This window comes from Capsicum annuum, chromosome 5 (genome assembly GCF_002878395.1).
Source record: "Capsicum annuum cultivar UCD-10X-F1 chromosome 5, UCD10Xv1.1, whole genome shotgun sequence".
NCBI lineage: Eukaryota > Viridiplantae > Streptophyta > Magnoliopsida > Solanales > Solanaceae > Capsicum > Capsicum annuum.
In genome coordinates this window covers 14,858,369-14,878,391 of record NC_061115.1, presented here as the reverse complement: position 1 = coordinate 14,878,391, position 20,023 = coordinate 14,858,369, and the positions used below count along the sequence as shown (strand labels likewise).

At 35.2% G+C, this 20,023-nt stretch overlaps 2 protein-coding genes and 1 pseudogene across 2 annotated transcripts; 2 read left to right on the top strand and 1 right to left on the bottom strand.

The window, feature by feature from the left end:
* Positions 1–110: 110 nt before the first annotated feature.
* Positions 111–2,354, bottom strand: LOC107865009 (annotated as a pseudogene).
* Positions 2,355–10,992: 8,638 nt separating this feature from the next.
* LOC107866094 (lignin-forming anionic peroxidase-like) lies at positions 10,993–12,451 on the top strand. The gene is made up of 4 exons (XM_016712277.2): positions 10,993–11,288; positions 11,392–11,583; positions 11,692–11,857; positions 11,949–12,451. The coding sequence occupies exons 1-4, from the start codon at positions 11,064–11,066 to the stop codon at positions 12,335–12,337; spliced, it is 972 nt and encodes a 323-aa protein (XP_016567763.1). The 5' UTR covers positions 10,993–11,063; the 3' UTR covers positions 12,338–12,451.
* A 2,782-nt stretch (positions 12,452–15,233) lies between these two features.
* Positions 15,234–16,617, top strand: LOC107866093 (lignin-forming anionic peroxidase-like). Its single transcript, XM_016712276.2, has 4 exons — positions 15,234–15,568; positions 15,677–15,868; positions 15,967–16,132; positions 16,229–16,617. Exons 1-4 carry the CDS (start codon positions 15,344–15,346, stop codon positions 16,615–16,617), a joined length of 972 nt encoding a protein of 323 aa, XP_016567762.2. The 5' UTR covers positions 15,234–15,343.
* Positions 16,618–20,023: the final 3,406 nt, after the last annotated feature.

Here is a 20,023-nt window from a genome sequence, read left to right as displayed (position 1 = left end):
TAAGTTATCGTGACCATGTTTATCATTTGTTTGCAGTACATTATGTTAGACTTTGTTGTAAAAATATCTTATTTATTTTAATATAAATACTTGCTTCGTTTAAAAATATTTTACCAGTGTTCCCGTTGGGCCGGCTTTAGTGTCTCAATACCGATATATGAAGCTTCAACAGCTCTATTAGGGTCAGTGCGGAGGCCATTACTGCCTTATAGTCATTTTCATCTGCTGAGTTAGCGTACTTTTCCAACGGTGGAGCTAATGATACCCCATGCCTCTTTATAAAGGACACTTGAAAATTCAAGGATCTTTTGATACTCTGAAGAGATTGTTGTCTAACAACAACAATATTGTTAATTGAACCTTTTGCATGCCTAAAAATGCAGACGATGTTATGATTTTTGATGTTCCACACTCGGAATCATGCCATCCTCTAATACAGAAATTAGCAAGCCCCTGTCCATACTTAATGCTAAGCATGTAATAGCGTTACTTTTTCTGAAACCAAAGAATGTGCAATCCATAATGAGTGTTGGGATCAGCAACAATATTTAGTGTTGCTATGTATATTTTTCCATCTCTACCACCGGCATAGAAGACATCTTCTCCAAAGTCCAATGCAATTGAATTAATTATTGTTGGAAACATAATGTTTCTCAATAATTTTTTCTTCGAAAGACTCCAAACCTTGCAAGTTTCATCTTTTGTAGCAGAAACAACAATAGCATTAACTCCGCCGTATTCAAGTACAACATCAGTCCCTTCAAAGAATGCTCAGAGAAACTATACTCATAAGGTTGTCTCGCTTTTCTCCTCAACAAATCATCAAATACCATTATAATCAACCAAACTCAAACAGATCCATCCTTTAAGCCAGAAATTAAAAGTGATTGATCATCATTGAATAACAAGCAAGTAACCCCCCTATGAACATCCTTTTCTCAAGTTCAAGTTCGTATATATTCATGTACATGTAAAACCTTTCTGTTCTTGGATATTATTGACACAGAGATTCGGAAGATGGCTTCTGCTAAAACAATACAAAATTGGATAAAAAACAACAAAAAAATTAAATAAAAATCGTAAAAATCTGACAAAACAATACAAAAAATTGGCAAAACAACACAAAACTGCAAAAAAACAAAAACAGTAAAAAATTTGGATAAACCAACAATAAAAAAACAACACAATAAGTGGGCAAAAAATAATAAAAATCTGCAAAAACAGCCAAAAAGGACAAAACTGCACAAAAACTGAACAAAAAATACTAGCAAAAAAATTGAACAAAAACAACATCAAAACTGGGCGAAAAACAGTAAAAAATTTGGACAAAAATAGTCAAAAAATTAAACAAAAATAGAACAAAAACTGAATAAAAATAGTTTAAAATCTGAAAAAAAAAAAAGAACAAAAACAACAAGAAAATAGAACAAAACAGCAACAACACCTTTCATTCATTCAACTAACCAAAAGATAGTATCATCAATATCATTCAACAATAACATCATCATAACAAAAAAAGATATGTTCATAGTGCCATTCATCAAGGCATATGAAAGTTTGACATAACTTAATTATCAGGTGCTTAACCAACCCAAAATAAAAGTTCCTTCCTACCATATTATTTGTCAATCAACTATGATTAACCACCAAAAAATTAAGTCAAATATATAAATAGAAATTAAACTACATCACAAAGAAGCACCATCAGGTGCAAGTCCTCCTTTGTCTTTAACCCCCATTTTGATCCTTTTTTTTTTGCTTTCATTTGCAATTATCCAGAAAAGAATACTTTTTTTGCCCTTCCAAGTTGTCTTGACCGGAGAATAAGGTAAATTAGTTGGCACTAAAACACCAGTGTGATCTCCAGTAAAACTGATTTTTTTTGTACCAGTTGGAACACCTCTTGTCATCAACTTCTCAACCCAAGATTCAAATTCAGGATATACCATTGGTCTTCGGGGAAAATCTTCTTCATTTCCAACATCGAGACCATATGGTTCAAAATCTTGTGTTGCAACTTGTATTTGTTCAAGATCATCTTCCTCTCCTACTATTTTGACTGCAAATTACTTTCTATTATTGGACTTTTCCCTTTCCTTGATGCACCTTCAGCTGACTTTTCCTACAAAAATATTGTCAATAATTATGTTGTTAATCACATAAGAATTAAAAAGATGTTGTAACTAAGTATTTTGTAGCTTACCTTGTAACAATCTTTTGCATTGTGATTTGGTCATTTGAGTGCCCTTTCTAGACTGTGACCATTCATCCTTCCTTGTTCTTACCTCATCAAGTTCTCCATCCCTATTCGATTTAAGTCTGCCAATTTGTTTCACAACATTAGGAGGCAACATTGCATGAGAAGCCTCAACCTTTCAAAACCTCTCACCCCTTGCGGACTGCATCTTGTGTTTGTAGGTCAATATATAAGCATCCTTGGTATACCACCAATGAATTTCAGTTTTTGGAATCACCTTCTTGAGCATTAATGCTTTGATGGCATGCGGGCAAGGAATACCTGATAAATCTCAAAGTCTACACGTGCACTTTTTATGCTCTAATCTAACTATGTGTCTATCTTTTCCATCAGAAACCTCATACCCCAATCTCCATTGAATTCCACCTTATATAAATATGCTATAGACCACCAGTCATTGAACAAATTCATGCATTCTGGACTAATACCATTAACACCCAAGCCTTTATTTTATTTTTATTTTTCACTAATAGATTCATCACTTTCGCTCTTATCTCTTATAGCATCTTAATTATTGTCTTACCTCTAGGCACCAGGATTTATGAATTGAATGGCTTGATAAAATTTTTGTCAACCATCATGTTCTTACACTGAGTATCAAAATAAGACCTGCACCATGCCTTCGATGGAAAATTCACCCAATCCCTTGCAGCTTCTTCTAACAATTGTCCTAACTTTTTCAACTGGTCTTTGAATTCTTCATCATATGAACTCCATGAACACCACCACATAAGCTTTCTTATTTTACCACTCCTTCACTTTTTACACCAATTACTCTCAACATGTCTCATACAGTACCTATGGTGAGCTTCGGGCAACACTTTGTCAACAACATCCACCAATCCCTATAATTAAAAAATAAAAATAAAAGAGAAGTTATTTAATCATGAAAAAAGAATGTTGAAACTGAAATTTAATTTAAAAATGAAAAACTTAACTTTTGCATATTTGAAATAAATATGATTCCAACACCATCTTTAAGGTCCAAAGACCTTTTCAATAACTCCATGAACCAGCTCCACGTCCTGCTAGTTTCTTTGTCTACTATTGCCCATGCTAGTGGATAGAAACTGTTCATAGAATCTTGTCCTAGAGCAACCAACAACTTACCCTTACATTTACCTTTCAAGAATGTACCATCAACGCCAATAAGTGGCCTCAATCCACATTTCTAGCCTTTCTTCAAAGCATTAAAGCATAAGTACATCCTTAAAAATTGCTTTTTTCCTTCTGCTAAGATATCCTTGGAAATATTCATCACAACATCCCTTCCAGGATTAGAATCCTAATCTCTTGTGCATAGGCCTCAAGCTTATTGTACTCATATATAAAACTACCTTCCAACTTCTCAAGAATCATACACCTAGTCCTTTTTTGTTTGGATTGACACACATTTAATGTAAAATTATTTTCAAGTTCTCCTCTCATGTCTTTGACCTTATACTTGGGGTTATTTTGAAGCTTATTTCTGAAGTATTTGGCCAAAGTGGTTAAATCAGCTCTAGGGTTAAAAAAGGCCTCTTCATAAGTGTGACTATTGATTAAAGTCTTGATCTTGAATCCTTCAGTCTTGACATCTTATGAAATCAAACACCTAAAAGGACACCCCTCTTCACAACCATATCTAGTCCTCTTTGTATCACCCTTGATCTCTTTGTATCACCCTTGATTATAGTTAAAGCCCTTTTGTTAGCTAATGCATAATAGTTGATAGCCTACCTACCTTCTTTCATGTCCTTAAATAACCTATCTCTATACAATTCCTTGTAGTTTTTTAACCTATTACTTACTACTCTTCCCCTTTCCTTGCTAATAGCCTCCAACCCCTCATAATCATACTCCTCACCCTTAGAAAGACCAAAATCAACACAAGAATCAATACTATGTTCACAGTCTGTGCCAACCTCAATATTTACAAAATCAGTTTCAGTATGGTGTGTGATATATTGAGTAAAGATTGTTAGTTCACCCTCCTTCACAATAAAAAAGTTGATAAATTTAAATTAATCACACAATAAGTTGAGAATAACCCTAATGCCACTATCTTCATCTACAATATAATACTTACTTGAGGGTCCAGTCACTAGCAATTGTTTAACTTGAGAAAGTCCCAGCCTTAAAGTAAACTCATCAAATATATCTTTATCACTTAACAATTCAGGATCAAAATGACGCCACGAGTGGACCAACTTTTTAATGTAGACAAATTCAGGTGAAATGACCCAACTACCCCCATAATTGAACCATATCAGATCAAACACATTACAAGCACATAAATAGAATAAAAAAAATTCTAAAAGAACAGATTCATATCGGGACCATCAAAAGTTACAATACCGACCCTATAAAGACATAAAAAAGCACACCCTTTTCCCTGAAAATATAAATTTTATGAGATTTTGGAAGACACAATCGAATCTTCCCACATGTCTCATTAAGTCAACTTTATGAACTCTATAAAAACTTTGATGATAGATGAAAACTGCACAAAGTAATAAAGAATACACATCTCTAGTGATCCCCAAGAAAAAATGAATATCATCCAAAGAAGAAGAAAGGGAATATCGAAGATGATGTATTTAGGCAATGGCTTAAAATAACCTGAGGTTCTGCGGGGAAAATTTACCAGCAACAAATGCAATAAGCTGCTTTGCATACGTAGGTGAAATGGGTTGGGGTATTACGAAGGTTAAAAGGGGTCTTGGATCGGATCTTGGGTTGGGTCAGGGTATAAAAGAGTAAGGTGAATTTATTTTTTGTGATGTGGTAATTATTTGCTTATGTGGCCATTAAAAATATAAAAAAGAAAAGAAAAAAGGGACAGGCAAATTTTCAGCAAATCACTTAACGTTTAAAGGAGTATAGTTTCTCCTAAACTTTAATAACGAGGGCATATTTGGACCAAACTTGCAACGGGGGGTATATTTGGACCTTTTCGCAAAGTTTAGGGGAATATTTGATCCTTTTCCTATATTTTTATTGTTTATTACATTGGATACAAATCATTTGTACATATTGAATTTTTTTTTGAACAAACAACATAAATTTCGACAGTTTGGAGGTTAGTTATAAATATTTTTGATATTTTACATAATTATTGAAAATCTCTATTTTGGGTATGTCCAGATATATAATTATCTCCTGATATATCCAATGAAGATACACTTTTTTTTTGTAACGACACACGATTAGCTCCCCATACATTTTTTATTTATTTTAGGTTTATCGGGATACATAATACATTCAACAAAGATTGTTGTAAATGAAAATATTTCTAAATGGGATGCCACGTGGGATGGGCACATGGGACTGCCACGTAGGACTTCTAGAAAGTTGAATCCTCCTAAACGACTTGGAGATTATGTTTGGAAAGGGGCAAGTTCACGTGAAGAAGGGTAAAATTAGAAAATAAAAAGCATAAAACATCATGAGTGGAGCAATGCACAACATGCAATTTGATTGTTATGAACAAACTCACTTTCTCTCTATTTCCTTTGATTTTCTCACCTCCTTCTTCTTCTTCTATCATTAGTTAATTTTTAGCTACAAATTTCCTTGTAATTTCTGATTTTAGAGACTTAAATAGAAGAGCTGCTGATGTAAGTTGAGTTGGGGCTTATAAATACAAGTGTTGTTACTATTTGCTGTACCTATTTATTTCATTGGTGCTTTCATCCAGAGCTCTTCCATGGATGACCAAGAACTTAAATCACTTGTTGAAGAATCAGTTCAGGGTATGAAGGACTCAATTCTCGCAGATATTTGTTCTTTGTTAATGGAAGTGGTGGGAAGAAACCCAATGCCCAGAGAGGGATGCACATGATGACCGTTTTCCAGTAGCTCCTAACTTCCGTCACAAACCAGCTTCAGTGGAATTTGGTCGATTCTGTGGAGAAAATCCAAAGGCTTGGATCTTTCAAGCAGAGAGATATTTTGATTTTTACAGGATTGTAGAAGACTAATGTTTGTCACTTACTTCTTTTTATTTGGATAGAGATGCCTGAGAATGGTATAAGTGGCTTTTTCAAAATAAACAACTGGTGGATTAGGAGCACTTTGTGTAGTAGGTGCAGATCCATTTTCATAAAAAGGGATTAGAGTCTGCTGAAGGATGCCTGGCGAAGCTCCAGCAGACGACCACTGTCGCGGATTATCAAGCCATATTTGAGGCCATTGCAAACGAGACCGACGACATGGTTGATAAACATATGGCATGTCTCTTTATTTTTGGGCTTCGTAAATATATTAAGAACTCTGGTTTGGTCCATAATCCCAAGAGTTATGAAAAGTCACTTAACTTAGCCTCTATATACGAGCGATGGATACAGGCTGAGAAAGGACCCGTTAGGCCAAATTTTGCCAGAACAATCCCCCTCTTGCGTACCCCAAATGTTGCATCCCTAAATCAAAATCCATCTTCTTCTTTAACCCCTTACACTACCTCTCCTTCCCTTTCAAGTCGTACTCTTCTCAAATGACTCACTCTTGCAGAGCTTCAAAGTCGCCGTAAGCGTGGGCTATGTTATTATTGTGAGGAGAAGTTCTTGGCGGGACACAAATGTAACAAAACCCTACAAATCCTTTTTCTTACTGATGGATCAGATTTGGACCCTAACTTGCCGGAGCCATTTGTTACTGGTGATTTTATAGTCAAGAAATTACAATCTTTAGAGCTACAAGAGCAATCATCTATTTATTATCATGCTTTAACAGGGGGCATTTCGCCTTCCACATTACGATTCACTAGGAAAGTAAATGGGTCACCAGTCCAAGTATTGGTAGATGGAGGGAGTGCTCATAATTTTATGCAACCACGTGCGGCCAAATATCTTCAGCTCCAAGTAGAGCTCATTTCTCATTTTACAATCATGGTAGGAAATGGAAAAAGGCTACCATGTGAAGGTATGGTGAAGCAAGTTCACTTACTAATTCAAGGGTGTACTCTAGTCGAGGATCTTTATGTCTTACCTTACAAGGCGCTGATGTAGTCCTTAGAGTGGCATGGTTGGCCACATTGGGGCGTGTTGTGACTGATTATGCAACAAGAGAATTTGAATTTAATTTATAGGGGTCTAAGTGATTATGGAAGGGGGATTCGTCCTCAGATGCTCATCAGATCCAGTTACATAGCTTAAGGCATATGACATCAATTGATGCTATTACTTCTTTCTTTTTATTGGCAATGGCAGATCTTGAAGAGAATTGTGTAGGTGAAACGACCTCTAATTTGAGAGATATTTTGGAGTCATATGATGATGTGTTTTAGAAACCTACAGGATTTCCACTTTCTCGTGCTCAAGATCATTCAATACACTTTATTCCAGGGGTGCAACCAGTGAATGTTAAACCATACAGGTACCCATACTTTAAAAAATTGGTCATGGAGAAAATGGTGGCAGAAATGCTTGAGGAGGGAGTGATACAACCCAGCACTATTCTATTTTCATCGCCTGTGCTATTAGTACGTAAGAAGGATGTCACGTGGCATTTTTATATTGATTATCGAGCACTCAATGGCATCACAGTCCGTGATAGCTTTCCAATTCCAACCATTGATGAGTTATTTGATGAATTACATGGTGCTCAAGACTTTCCAAAATTAGACTTGCTTTCTGGTTATCATCAAATCAAGGTCAAGCCAGAGGATGTGGCTAAGACAGCCTTCCGTACTCACGATGGTCATTATGAATTTTTGGTAATACCTTTCAGATTGACAAACTCCCCTTCAACATTTCAGGCTACTATGACTGAAATTCTTTGTCCACATATGCATCACTTTGTTCTGGTTTTCTTTGATGATATCTTGGTCTATAGTGCATCGTGGAGTGAGCATTTAGAGCATTTAGTAGTGGTATTACAATTGATGCGACAACATCAACTAGTGGCCATACACTCAAAGTGCTTGTTTGGTAAATCTTTTATTGATTACCTTGGCTATATCATCTCCACTCAAGTCCTTGGAGTGGATTAGGATAAGATCAGTACCATTAGGCAATGGCAGCTACCACGATCTGTGAAAGAAGTTCGTAGTGTTTTGGGGCTAGCCGGATATTATCATTGGTTTATTCACCACTATGCAGCTATAGCAGGTCCCTTAACTAACTTGTTATGCAAGGATTCCTTTAAATAGATAGAAGTTAAGCAGCATGCCATTGAAACCTTGAAAGATTGGTTAGGATCCACCCCTGTTTTGGCCTTGCCCAATTTTAAGCTAGAGTTTTGAGTGGAAACTGATGCGTCTGGGCAAGGTATTAGGGCTATTCTATCACAGCAAGGCCACCCTATTGCTTACTTTAGCCAAAAGTTAAGCTCTAGGATGCAGCAAACTTCAACATATCACTGAGAGATGTTTGCTATTACTCAGTCTGTGAGTAAGTGACGACAATACTTATTGGGGCACCGGTTCACAATCCTTACTGATCATCAATCACTGCTTAACTTGACTACCTAAACTATACAGACCCCTGAGCAGTAGAAATGGGTCACTAATCTTGTTGGTAATGACTTTCGCATCTTGTATAGGCCTGGAAAACAAAATGCAGCAATAAATGCTTTATCTCGGACTTCAGAAGCTGTTCTCAAGACTATTTCAATCAACTCTTTTGATATAGAGGCTGATTTGAAGAAGTTGAACTAGTTTAGCCATGAGTTAGTAGTAATATAGCAGGCTTTACATCGCGTGGATGAAAATTTTGATGACTATCAGTTCAAAGAAGGGTTATTATTTCATAAAGGTAGGATAGTGATTTCCACAGACTCTCTGTTGCGCCAGAAGTTACTTTTTAAGTTCCATGCTAGTCCTATAGGAGGACATGCCTGGGTTGCATGCACGTTCCATCGTTTGGCATCCAATTTTTTCTGGAAACAGATACTCAAGGACGTACAAACTTTTATGGCTGCATGTCAAATTTGCCAGCAGGTAAAAGATTCTCACCTACATCCTGCTGGGCTATTACAGTCGTTGCTGATTTCGGATTAGGTATTTGAGGATTTTCTATAGACTTCATTACTTGTCTTCTGATCTCAAAGGGAAATACCACAATCATGGCAGTAGTAGACCGCCTCACCAAGTACGACCATTTTATTCCCTTTCCATAAACTTTCTTGACTCATAAAGTGGTCAAGGACTTTGTTGTAAGTATTATCAGGCTCCATGGCCTTCTTCATTCTATTGTGATTGACCGTGATCCACGATTATTACACTCTTTTGGCAAAAGATTAGCTGCTTGTAGGGATCCACTTTAGCCATTAGTACAACCTATCATCCTCAAATAGATGGGCAATCTGAGGCTCTTAATAAGTGCGTGGAATAATATTTACCCTCTCAATGGGTTGGTATGCTGCCATGGGTAAAATTTTGGTACAATACTTCATTTCAAACCTCAGCTGGCATAACCTCTTTTCAAGCTCTCTATGGTCGTGAACCTCCTACTATTGCTCGATATATTTTGGGGAGTACTGCAAGTAAACTGGTTGAGTCCTGCTTACTTTAGCAAGATGAAGTCTTACAAATCCTCAAGAATAACTTATTGAAGGCTCAAAACCGCCTGAAGTTGTTGGCTGATAAGTCTAGGACTAATACCGTCCTTGAAGTGGGTGATTGGGCATATGTCAAACTTAAACCTGTTAGACAGAATACTCTACGCTTACAGCAAGATCATAAGCTTGAGAGGAGTTATTTTGGGCCCTATCAGGTGTTAAAATGCATTGGCTCTATTGCTTATCGGCTGGAACTTCCAGAAGCTATAAAAATCCACTCTGTTTTACATATTTCTACGTTGAAACGTTGTGTTGGCACTCCAAACTAGAAGGTGACTCCTTTGCATCTAAATATTCTGACTATAGAGAATCCAGCTGACTCCAACCTTGAGGCCAAAGTTGCTTTACAGGAAGGGAGTAATGTTGTAAATGAGAATGTCTGGATGGGATGTCACGAGGGATGGGCACATGGGACTGCCACATAGGACTTCTAGAAAGTTGATTCCTCCTAAACGACTTGGAGATTACGTTTGGAAAAGGGCAAGATCACGTGAAGAAGGGTAAAATTGTCAAACAAGAAGCATAAAAGATCATGAATGGAGCAGTGCACAACAAGCAATTTGATTGTTATGAACATACTCACTTTCTCTCTATTTTCTCTTATCATTAGTTAATTTTTAGCTGCAGATTTTCTTATAATTTCTGATTTTAAAGACTTAAATAGAAGAGCTACTGCTGTAAGTTGAGTTGGGGCTTATTAATACAAGTGTTGTTACTATTTGTTGTACCTATTTGTTTCATAGATACATTTTTTCCTAAATAAATATACAAAATTAGTTCTCCAAACATTTTTTTTATTTTTGGACTCTGTCGATATACATAATTAGCTCTCGAAACATCAAGATACATAATCAGTTGAAACTTTTGTAATTACTTTATAAAGGTGATAATTTGTGTAAATATATTAAATTAAGATGCATGTTTATGCTTTTTCATTTTTTTGATACAAATAAGATGTTTGAGTCAAAATTGTTGATTTCCATGGACCCGCAATTACCATTGTGGGTCCTGGACATTGTACGATCCATTTCACCTAATACAACTATTGCTATTAGAATAAGTCAATCTGTAGCAACACAAAATGGCAATAACGCGGATATGCATGGCAAATAGGCAGCCAATAGTGACCAAAGAGAGTTTTAAAATAACGTGTTTCCATGCCTATAAATATTTGTAGTGCCACATTCCCTCAACACATCACAAAGCTAATAAGCATATCTATAATTCTTCAGATCATACAGACATAGACCATCTTTGTACTTTTAAAATGAGTATTTCAAACAAAATGAATTTTGCAGCCATTGTTGCTACATTTTCTCTTGTTCTACTCTGTAGCATGCAATGTCATGCACAACTTTCTTCCACATTCTATGACCGCACGTGCCCTAATGCTCTCAACACTATCCGTACGAGTGTTAGACAAGCAGTTTCAGCTGAACGCCGCATGGCTGCATCCCTCATTCGTCTTCATTTCCATGATTGCTTCGTTCAGGTTGGTTAGATTATAAACATTTCCATATTTCTCATGTACTTTAAGTTGAAATTCTTTGTTTGATGACATACTAATTATTATTTGCACTTTTAACTTTAAATAGGGTTGTGATGCTTCTATTTTACTTGATGAGACCCCTACAATTGTTAGTGAGAAGACTGCTTTACCAAATCTTGGGTCAGTTAGAGGTTACGGTATTATAGAAGATGCAAAAAGAGAGCTTGAGAAAACATGTCCAGGAGTTGTATCATGTGCTGACATACTTGCAGTTGCTGCTAGGGATGCATCCACTCTCGTAAGTATCCTTAGTACTCTGAATTTCATTTCTTGAATAGATTTTCTTTATGATGATATAAAGAAGGTGTTGTCAAATACTAACCAACATTATGTTAATAACAATCAGGTTGGCGGCCCATCATGGACTGTGAAACTAGGAAGAAGAGATTCTACCACTGCAAGTCACACTCTTGCAGAAACTGATCTCCCTGGTCCTTTTGATCCTCTTGATAGGCTTATTTCTGCCTTTGCAAACAAAGGCCTTAGCACAAGGGATATGGTTGCTTTATCAGGTAAAACCTTATAAAATTATTGAACAAAAAATGTTATCGATCATATACTTGTCTTGATAATAGTTCTAATGATTTTAATCTCCGATTCTAGGATCACATTCAATCGGTCAAGCACAATGCTTCCTTTTTCGTGATAGGATTTATAGCAATGGAACAGACATCGATGCTGGGTTTGCTAGCACTAGAAGACGTAGTTGTCCTCTCGAAGACCAGAATGGAAACCTAGCTCCACTTGATTTGGTCACACCCAATCAATTGGATAACAACTACTTCAAGAACTTGAGACAAAGAAAAGGTCTTCTTCAATCGGATCAAGTTCTTTTGAGTGGAGCATCTACAGATGATATTGTTTTAGAATATAGCAATAGCCCTCGAGCATTTGCCTCTGATTTCGCCGCTGGCATGATTAGAATGGGAGATATTAGTCCTCTTACCGGTCAAAATGGGATCATAAGAACTGTCTGTAGTTCTATCAATTGATCTAATTTCAAGTCTGTCACTTGTATGTTTGCCAAGTATATTTGTATTCATTTGATTCTTTCTCTACGTATTGTGTTTCAAGAATGAAATAAAATCTCTGTTATTTTTTAAAGACTGTTAAAAGTTTTCCCAATGTGTTCGGCTAACATTGATTAAGTTATAATAGTCTCAAAAAATTAAACAACTATCATGAATATGCATATCTGCAGTAATAAGATTGAAATGTAAGCATATTATTTTACCAATATTTGAAAAACAATGGGATATACAGATTATATGCTTGTTTGGATTGATTTTTACCTTTTGACTTCGAAACCAAAAGTCCGCTAGAAATTCCGACTTATTACTTTTGACAATAATTGAGGCTAACTTAGTTTAAGATCATTTCTCTTGAAAAAATGAGTACTATAACTTCTGAAAATAATGAAAGCATATCAATATTTAAAAATATAATAACACTATATTTTAAAAATAATGAGTACACAAGCAGATCATTTATTAGATAATCATAGAAAAAATTCGTGATATTCCTTAATACTTAATCTGATAAAACAAATAACTGGCCTCCCATCATAATGTATATACTCTCTCCGTTTAAAAACGAATGACCTACTTTCTTTTTTTAGTTTATTTTAAAAAGAATGAACTCTTTCTTTCTTTTGGCAATACTTTAATTTCAACTTTCCACATGACATGTTTAGGATCACAAGATTAAAGGACATTTTGATACATTTGATACAACTTTAATTTAAAGCCATAAAATTCAAAAGTCTATTTTATTTTCTTAAACTTTGTGTCAAGTTAAAGTAATTCATTCTTTCTGAAACGGAGAGAGTATAATTTAAATCCATACTATAATAAAGACAAATTAAAATGAATATGTATCTTTCTCAGTTTAATAATAAATCTTCTACTTAAATACATATTTTAATGGTTGACCGTTGACTTTTGACATTTCGTTGTTCCTTTGACTTTCTCGTCTCAGCCTAATAAAATATGATTATAAATCATTGCAAATTTGGAATCATATTGCTTTCCCAAGATAGAGAGGGAGAAAAATCAAAAAGGAAAGAGAGGAAATATATATAAAAGGAAAAATGTCAATGACAAGATGATATATGGTTACCTACTATACACGAACAATCATAGAAACATATCCACAATCTTTGTCAAGGCATTAATATAATTATAATAATACATGTAGATATTTCTATAACTGCGAAATCAAGGTTTTAGAGTGGAATTTAAGTTTTGTACCTATCTGTGAATAAAATATTGTATACTATTAGGTAATTTGACTTATTATTGTGTAGGTTATTCAATTTATTTTTTTTTACAATTTTTATATAAAAATTTGAGCAATCGATTTCTCTGATAGTATAAAATATTTTGTACACTAACAATGGACAAAACCTAAACTCAATAGAGTTTATGGACTTAGGATAGTAGTTCATTTACCTTATTGGGTTTGGTCGTTTTTGTACGTTCCACACTAGTTCCTTCATTGACTACACAGTATAATAACATTTCATTATAACAATCTTTAAAAAAAGAAAAAATTGATGCCATAAAAATATACTTGTATATTAATGGATGATATATATAAAATATATAGTTTTTATACAAAATAATATATATTTTTTGTATAGTGAATATAATTATCATAGCTGGTTAGCCAAATATATGTAACTTACCTTTTTTTAGAAGGATTTTGCATGTTATTTATATTTTATCTCTATTATAATGTTTGCCTTTAACAATAACAACGATCAATTATATTAATAAGCTATGCTTTTCCACTTCTGTTGCTGGTCATATATTTTTAGAATTTTTTTGTTTAGAAAACGAAAAAGGATCAGTACATCTTTATTATTATAAAGACATGTAGAAATACAATTACTAGGACAACTAGCACCAAGACTAGTATTTTGATCAAATATTTTAAATCATTAATAAATTATTTTCACAAAAATTATACTCTATATTTCCATAATTTAATACTCTAGTATCCAATCTCCTCATGGCATGAACCAGCCTATGCTTTAATGACCCTCTAACATGCTTTAACCTGACTCGATTGAATTAGACCTATTTTACGTGCTTTTAAATCAGTAATTTTTCTAGGATATTTCAAAAGGAATATTATTATTTCTTTAAGAAATTATGTTATAATATTAAGATTTACAAACAAACGATTAATTTTTGTCAAAAAAAAAAAAAAAAGTTGGCAACGTTTCGTTACAATAGATTTGCCTTCTTCAATATGCATTTAATGACTTTTAACTTTATGGCAAACATTCTATACTTTGGCAGTTACTTGTTTTTTGCTATATTTATATATTTCTTTTCTCCTATACTTACAATGAGAGGTGAAAAAGTTATACTTTCTTCTTCTTATATGCCTTTTATTTAGCAGAGCGCAAGACCAAGAAATAATTCTTCCTCCTAAATAATATGGTGCTGGTGTTGGAGTTGGGTTTCTGGCCGCTAATTTAATATTAAAAGAGCTTATCGAATTATGGGAGGGACATTCACATCAGATGAAATATCCTTAAGGACAGTGTCACCTGACATGCCTCAAGCTTTGAAGAATTTCCAACAATGTTTGTAATGAAGTATTTTTCATGAGATTTTCAACAATTTTTACTCATTTGGTAGTGTTGGAATAAGATAATAAAGTGTTTTTAGGCATTTATTTTAAGTCAAACAACAAGAAAAATTCAAAAATTAAAAATCCTAATAATATATGGCATTCTACTTATAAGTCATAAGCTATAACTCTATTCAAACAAACTCTAAAACTTGTTTTGACCTTTCGAGAAATCTTCTAACGATTGTATGCGTCCTTCATGTCAATTTGTTTTATTTGTCTAACTTTTCTTTTTCTAACGATTTTTATTGCCTACAAATATTTCACTAACACAATCCTCTTCTATCACCTTCACATATTTCATCTACTAGTCATCTATTCTTATTTCTTGGCATTATACATTACACACTTTCCAAATGATGAGTATTTCAAACAACTCTTTTGCAACCATTGTTGGTATATTTTCTCTTGTTCTACTCTCTAGTATGCAATGTCGTGCACAACTTTCTTCCACATTCTATGACCGCACTTGCCCTAATGCTCTCAACACTATCCGTACAAGTGTTGAACAAGCAGTTTCAAATGAACGTCGTATGGCTGCATCGCTCATTCGTCTTCATTTTCATGATTGCTTTGTTCAGGTTTGTTAGATGACATACATTATTTATTACTAGCTCCATACATGGTACTTAAAGTTAGATATTGTTTGTTTAAACTATGTACTGATCAATTTGTGACCTAAACTTTAGGGTTGCGATGCTTCTATCTTACTTGATGAGACCCCTACGATTGTTAGTGAGAAGACTGCTTTACCAAATCTTGGGTCAGCGAGAGGCTATGATATAATAGAAGATGCAAAAAGAGAGCTTGAGAAAACATGTCCAGGAGTTGTATCATGTGCTGACATACTTGCAGTAGCCGCTAGGGATGCATCCACTCTCGTAAGTATCCATAGTTTGAATTTCTTTTTCTTTATACTCTAAAGATATAAATGTTTTTCTTTTCTTATAATTAACAAACATCATGTTTATAAAATCAGGTTGGAGGTCCATCATGGACAGTGAAACTTGGAAGAAGAGATTCAACCACTGCAAGTCATCCTCTTGCAGAAATTGATATCCCCGGTCCTTTTGATCCTCTTGATAGGCTTATTTCTGGCTTTGCTAACAAAGGCCTTAGCACAAGGGATGTGGTTGCTTTGTCAGGTAAAACCTTATAAAATTACTGAATAAATATTTTATTGATCTCACATATACTTGTATTGATAAGAAGTTGTAACGATTTTAATCATCCAATTCTAGGTGCACATTCAATAGGTCAAGCGCAATGCTTTCTTTTCCGTGATAGGATTTATAGCAATGAAACAGACATTGATGATGGATTCGCTAGCATTAGAAAACGTCAATGTCCTCAAGAAGAACAAAATGGAAACTTAGCTCCACTTGATTTGGTTACACCTAATCAATTGGATAACAATTATTTCAAGAACTTGATTCAAAGAAAGGGTCTCCTTCAATCAGATCAAGTCCTTTTTAGTGGCGGATCCACAGATAGCATTGTTTCTGAATATAGCAATAACTCTCACACATTTGCCACTGATTTTGCTGCAGCCATGATTAGACTGGGAGATATCAGTCCTCTTACTAATCAAAGTGGAATCATAAGAATTGTTTGTGGCTCTATAAATTGATCTTACAAATGTCTATCATCACTGTTCACAACAAATTTTCGTGGTGGATACGGAAAATCAACTGCAAGCAAAAATAAATAAAAGAAAATAATAATTTCATTAATATGAATCTTGAGGGTACAATTCCGTTATTCTCTTGATTCTTCTCTCCTAAATTTATCAATGATTCGAGGGCCTTTAGTAGCATGTTTTCCAAATCGTTAGATGATTTGGACTTCTAGAGAAGTATTTCAATCGTCTGGAATGTCGGAAAGTATTTTGTTGTTTTGAAATAATCTCCGGGAAGAACTCCGTTGATTGCTCCTTTCAAGAGCTTGCTAGTCAATGCTGACATTGTCAATGCTTGTCAAAGTGTTTTATTTTTTTCTTCTTTTTAACATGTCATGTTACCCCTTATTTATAGTTGTAGGGGGTAAGACTAGTTGCTTGTGATTGGCCGAAACATGTCACCTTGACACTTGGCGACTCTTGACTGGTTCTTCAATTTGAATGAGATTTCCACAGCATTTGTACGTGTGGAGGCGTCTCATTGGTCTTGGATTTGACTGGGATGCCCGTCACTTGATGAGTTTGGCTTCCAAGTGTAATGGACCTTGGGCTTGAATTTAACAAACTGGACTAATTAATTTGTAGGGCCCAAATTAGTTAATAAAATCAAATGATCATGAATTAAATTCAACTTTTGTATGAATTTGGCCCATTGAATTTTGCATGTCTACAAATGCCCCTTACTTCGAGACTTGTCGACGTTGTAGGCTGGTCGAAAACTTCGCGACGAGACTTGAAGTACCTATGAATGTGTTTTTATTTTTTTTAAATGTACTTGTTTCTTGTCGGTGCCTTCTAGGTAGACCGCCACTTTTGAGTGATCTAAAATTTTTTTCCACATATTTTCACATAGTGAAAATTCTTCTCTTGGTTAAGCGTGAAATAAATGATCCCTAATATATTTCTAAGTCATTACAAACTAGATAATATTGATGCCCCTCCATATGGATTTGAAATAGGACCATATTGAGTAAATCATTAACTTACTGCCCCTTGCATGTTAGTAAAGATTCTTGCATTGAACTTTTGAACCAAGAAAATGTTAACTTTCCTTTGGTCCTCAAAAAATAATCAATTTTTTTTTTCAAAGAAATCTTTCAAACATGGTAATTTTCTTTTAGCTACTTGGAAACTTGAAATTCCTAGGAATCTTTACTTCCAATCTTGCTACAACCTCCCTTATATATGAAATTGAGATTCTCCTCCAAACTTTTATATAAGATTTTCCTTTGTAGAGAAAATTCATCAAAGCACTAGATAGCCATACACACACCAAAAAAGTGTTCGATTGTGCTTGATCGTCGGACGGTGAAGCTATGACCTTGCCCAATACGATTGACTCCACAAACTGCTCCTCAGGTAACTGCAACTTTCATAGCATCCTTTTTCCTCTTGCTCGCTCAAATTTGCGTAATTGCAATACGAAATACGTGACTGCAATTGCGAGCTATTCATTTTTTTTTACACTCAACTTCAAGTTCTTTTATGTCCTATTTTTTTTAACTTTTGTGTTCATAACGGTTAATCTCTATTCTCTTATTAATCCTCAGGAATGGTGTAGGGTGCTTCTAGTCTCCAATAATGACTGGTTTCAACGACTGTAAAACTCCATACCCTTGCCTTGAGATCGTGGAAAACAAATCAGATTCGCATGCCAAAGCCCTCACTTTGAAAGTTCATCCTCCGGTGATTGGCGCCTTTTCGCTTGTTAGAAAGCCGTTGGAAACTTCCCTCCATCTGACAGAATGGTCAACGACGGAAATTAAGGACGTCATGGATAACTTTTCAGGCAAAATTATGACTGCAAAGGTTCTCCTTTTGAAGTCTTCTACATATCAAAATTGTGTTGTTGCAAGCTCTCCTAGTCACAATGAAGCCTTAGCAGTTGGTGTGTCCCTTCCTTTGGCTTCGGGGAGGTTCGATATATATCCGACTACTGGAAGTGGATAGAAGAAGTCCTTGCCTATAATAAGGAGACCTTGGAGTGCAACAAGACTTATGATGCTATTTTTGCTTCATTGTTCACATATGACCGTAACGATAATGTGCTCCAGGCCTTCTGTGAGAATTGGCGTCCTTCCACCAACATAGTTTCTACTTTTATTGGAGAGTTGTCCATATATTTATGGAACTTGAGAAACATCGGGGGCCTTCATGTTCATGGGTCATTTTATGAAGAAGTTATTCCCTCGGCTAAGGAGTTGACATATGTGGATGACAAAGGGAAACCTTTTCTCCCTAGAAGCTGCTCACACTTATTTTCGACATTCTACTGTCTTACAAAAGATGTCACCGACGATGTCTCTTTTCTTGATTGGACTAATTTCTAGTTTCGAGGACCAAGAAAATATGTTGAGCTTTCACTAAAGATGTCAAAAAATTGGACGAAGCCAAGGATGAATCATGACCCATTGGAAAATATTGACATGAATTTTTTACCATGAACCGAAGAAGAGAATGCCCCTTTTGTTGAGTTAGGCATGGAAGAATCACTCAGAGATGAAACTTATTTAGCGGCTTCCCTTGCATGTTGGATTTGTAAATTTTTACTCCCCAACAAGAAGGCTGGTTGTATTCGTGCTAGCGTCTTTAAAGTCGCAAGCTTGATGGCTCATAGAGAAAAATTTTCTTTAGCGGTCCCAGTTCTTGCAAGCATCTATCGCGGCCTCTGGGAGATCTCTACTTCTTCAAACTTGGTGTCCTGCCATGCACTCTTCCCCATCCATTATGTTTATGGATGGATAGGTGAGTATTTTGAAACTTATTACCATGTAAACCATCCGCAGTGAGGGGCACAAATGTGGCTAATTTAAGGAGAAAAGATACAAAACAATTTGACCTTGTTGATGCTCATAAGTTATTTCAACAAGTCAATGTAAAAAACTTCCTCATTTGGCCTTGCTACAAGGAAAAGAGGTACAAATTGATAATAGTGGCAAATTGCCCAATTCTTGGAGTGACTTCTTCATAGGACTTCGTTCAAGTTTTGTCACTTTGAGGCATGATGATGATTTGGTCGTGGATCCTTATAGCCCTCATCGATTTAGTCGCCAATTTAGATTTTGTCACGGCATTCTAAAAAAGCATTATTTTGACGGTTCGCTGCTAGCTTTGGTTCAACTTTGGGATTCTTGTGTTCGTCTTGGAAGTTTGTCAAATCTTAACATACCAATACGTCCGTTGGACAATTGACCTTTTATAACACGAGAATATTTGGATTGGTGGTCAGCCCATCGGGAGACTATGTTAAGGTGAAATACCCACATTATTGTAAGAGGTCCGAAGAAAAATGATGCCACTTCATCAACCAAAGGAGACCAACTTCAGCTGGATGGTCAAGGCAAGCTTTGTCTCTCTT

Coding starts and splice junctions, on each gene's coding strand:
- LOC107866094 (XM_016712277.2), top strand. CDS start 11,064: ATGAGTATTTCAAACAAAATGAATTTTGCAGCCATTGTTGCTACATTT. Junction 11,289..11,391: donor TCCATGATTGCTTCGTTCAG/GTTGGTTAGATT, acceptor AACTTTAAATAG/GGTTGTGATGCTTCTATTTT. Junction 11,858..11,948: donor GGATATGGTTGCTTTATCAG/GTAAAACCTTAT, acceptor CTCCGATTCTAG/GATCACATTCAATCGGTCAA.
- LOC107866093 (XM_016712276.2), top strand. CDS start 15,344: ATGATGAGTATTTCAAACAACTCTTTTGCAACCATTGTTGGTATATTT. Junction 15,869..15,966: donor CTAGGGATGCATCCACTCTC/GTAAGTATCCAT, acceptor TTATAAAATCAG/GTTGGAGGTCCATCATGGAC. Junction 16,133..16,228: donor GGATGTGGTTGCTTTGTCAG/GTAAAACCTTAT, acceptor ATCCAATTCTAG/GTGCACATTCAATAGGTCAA.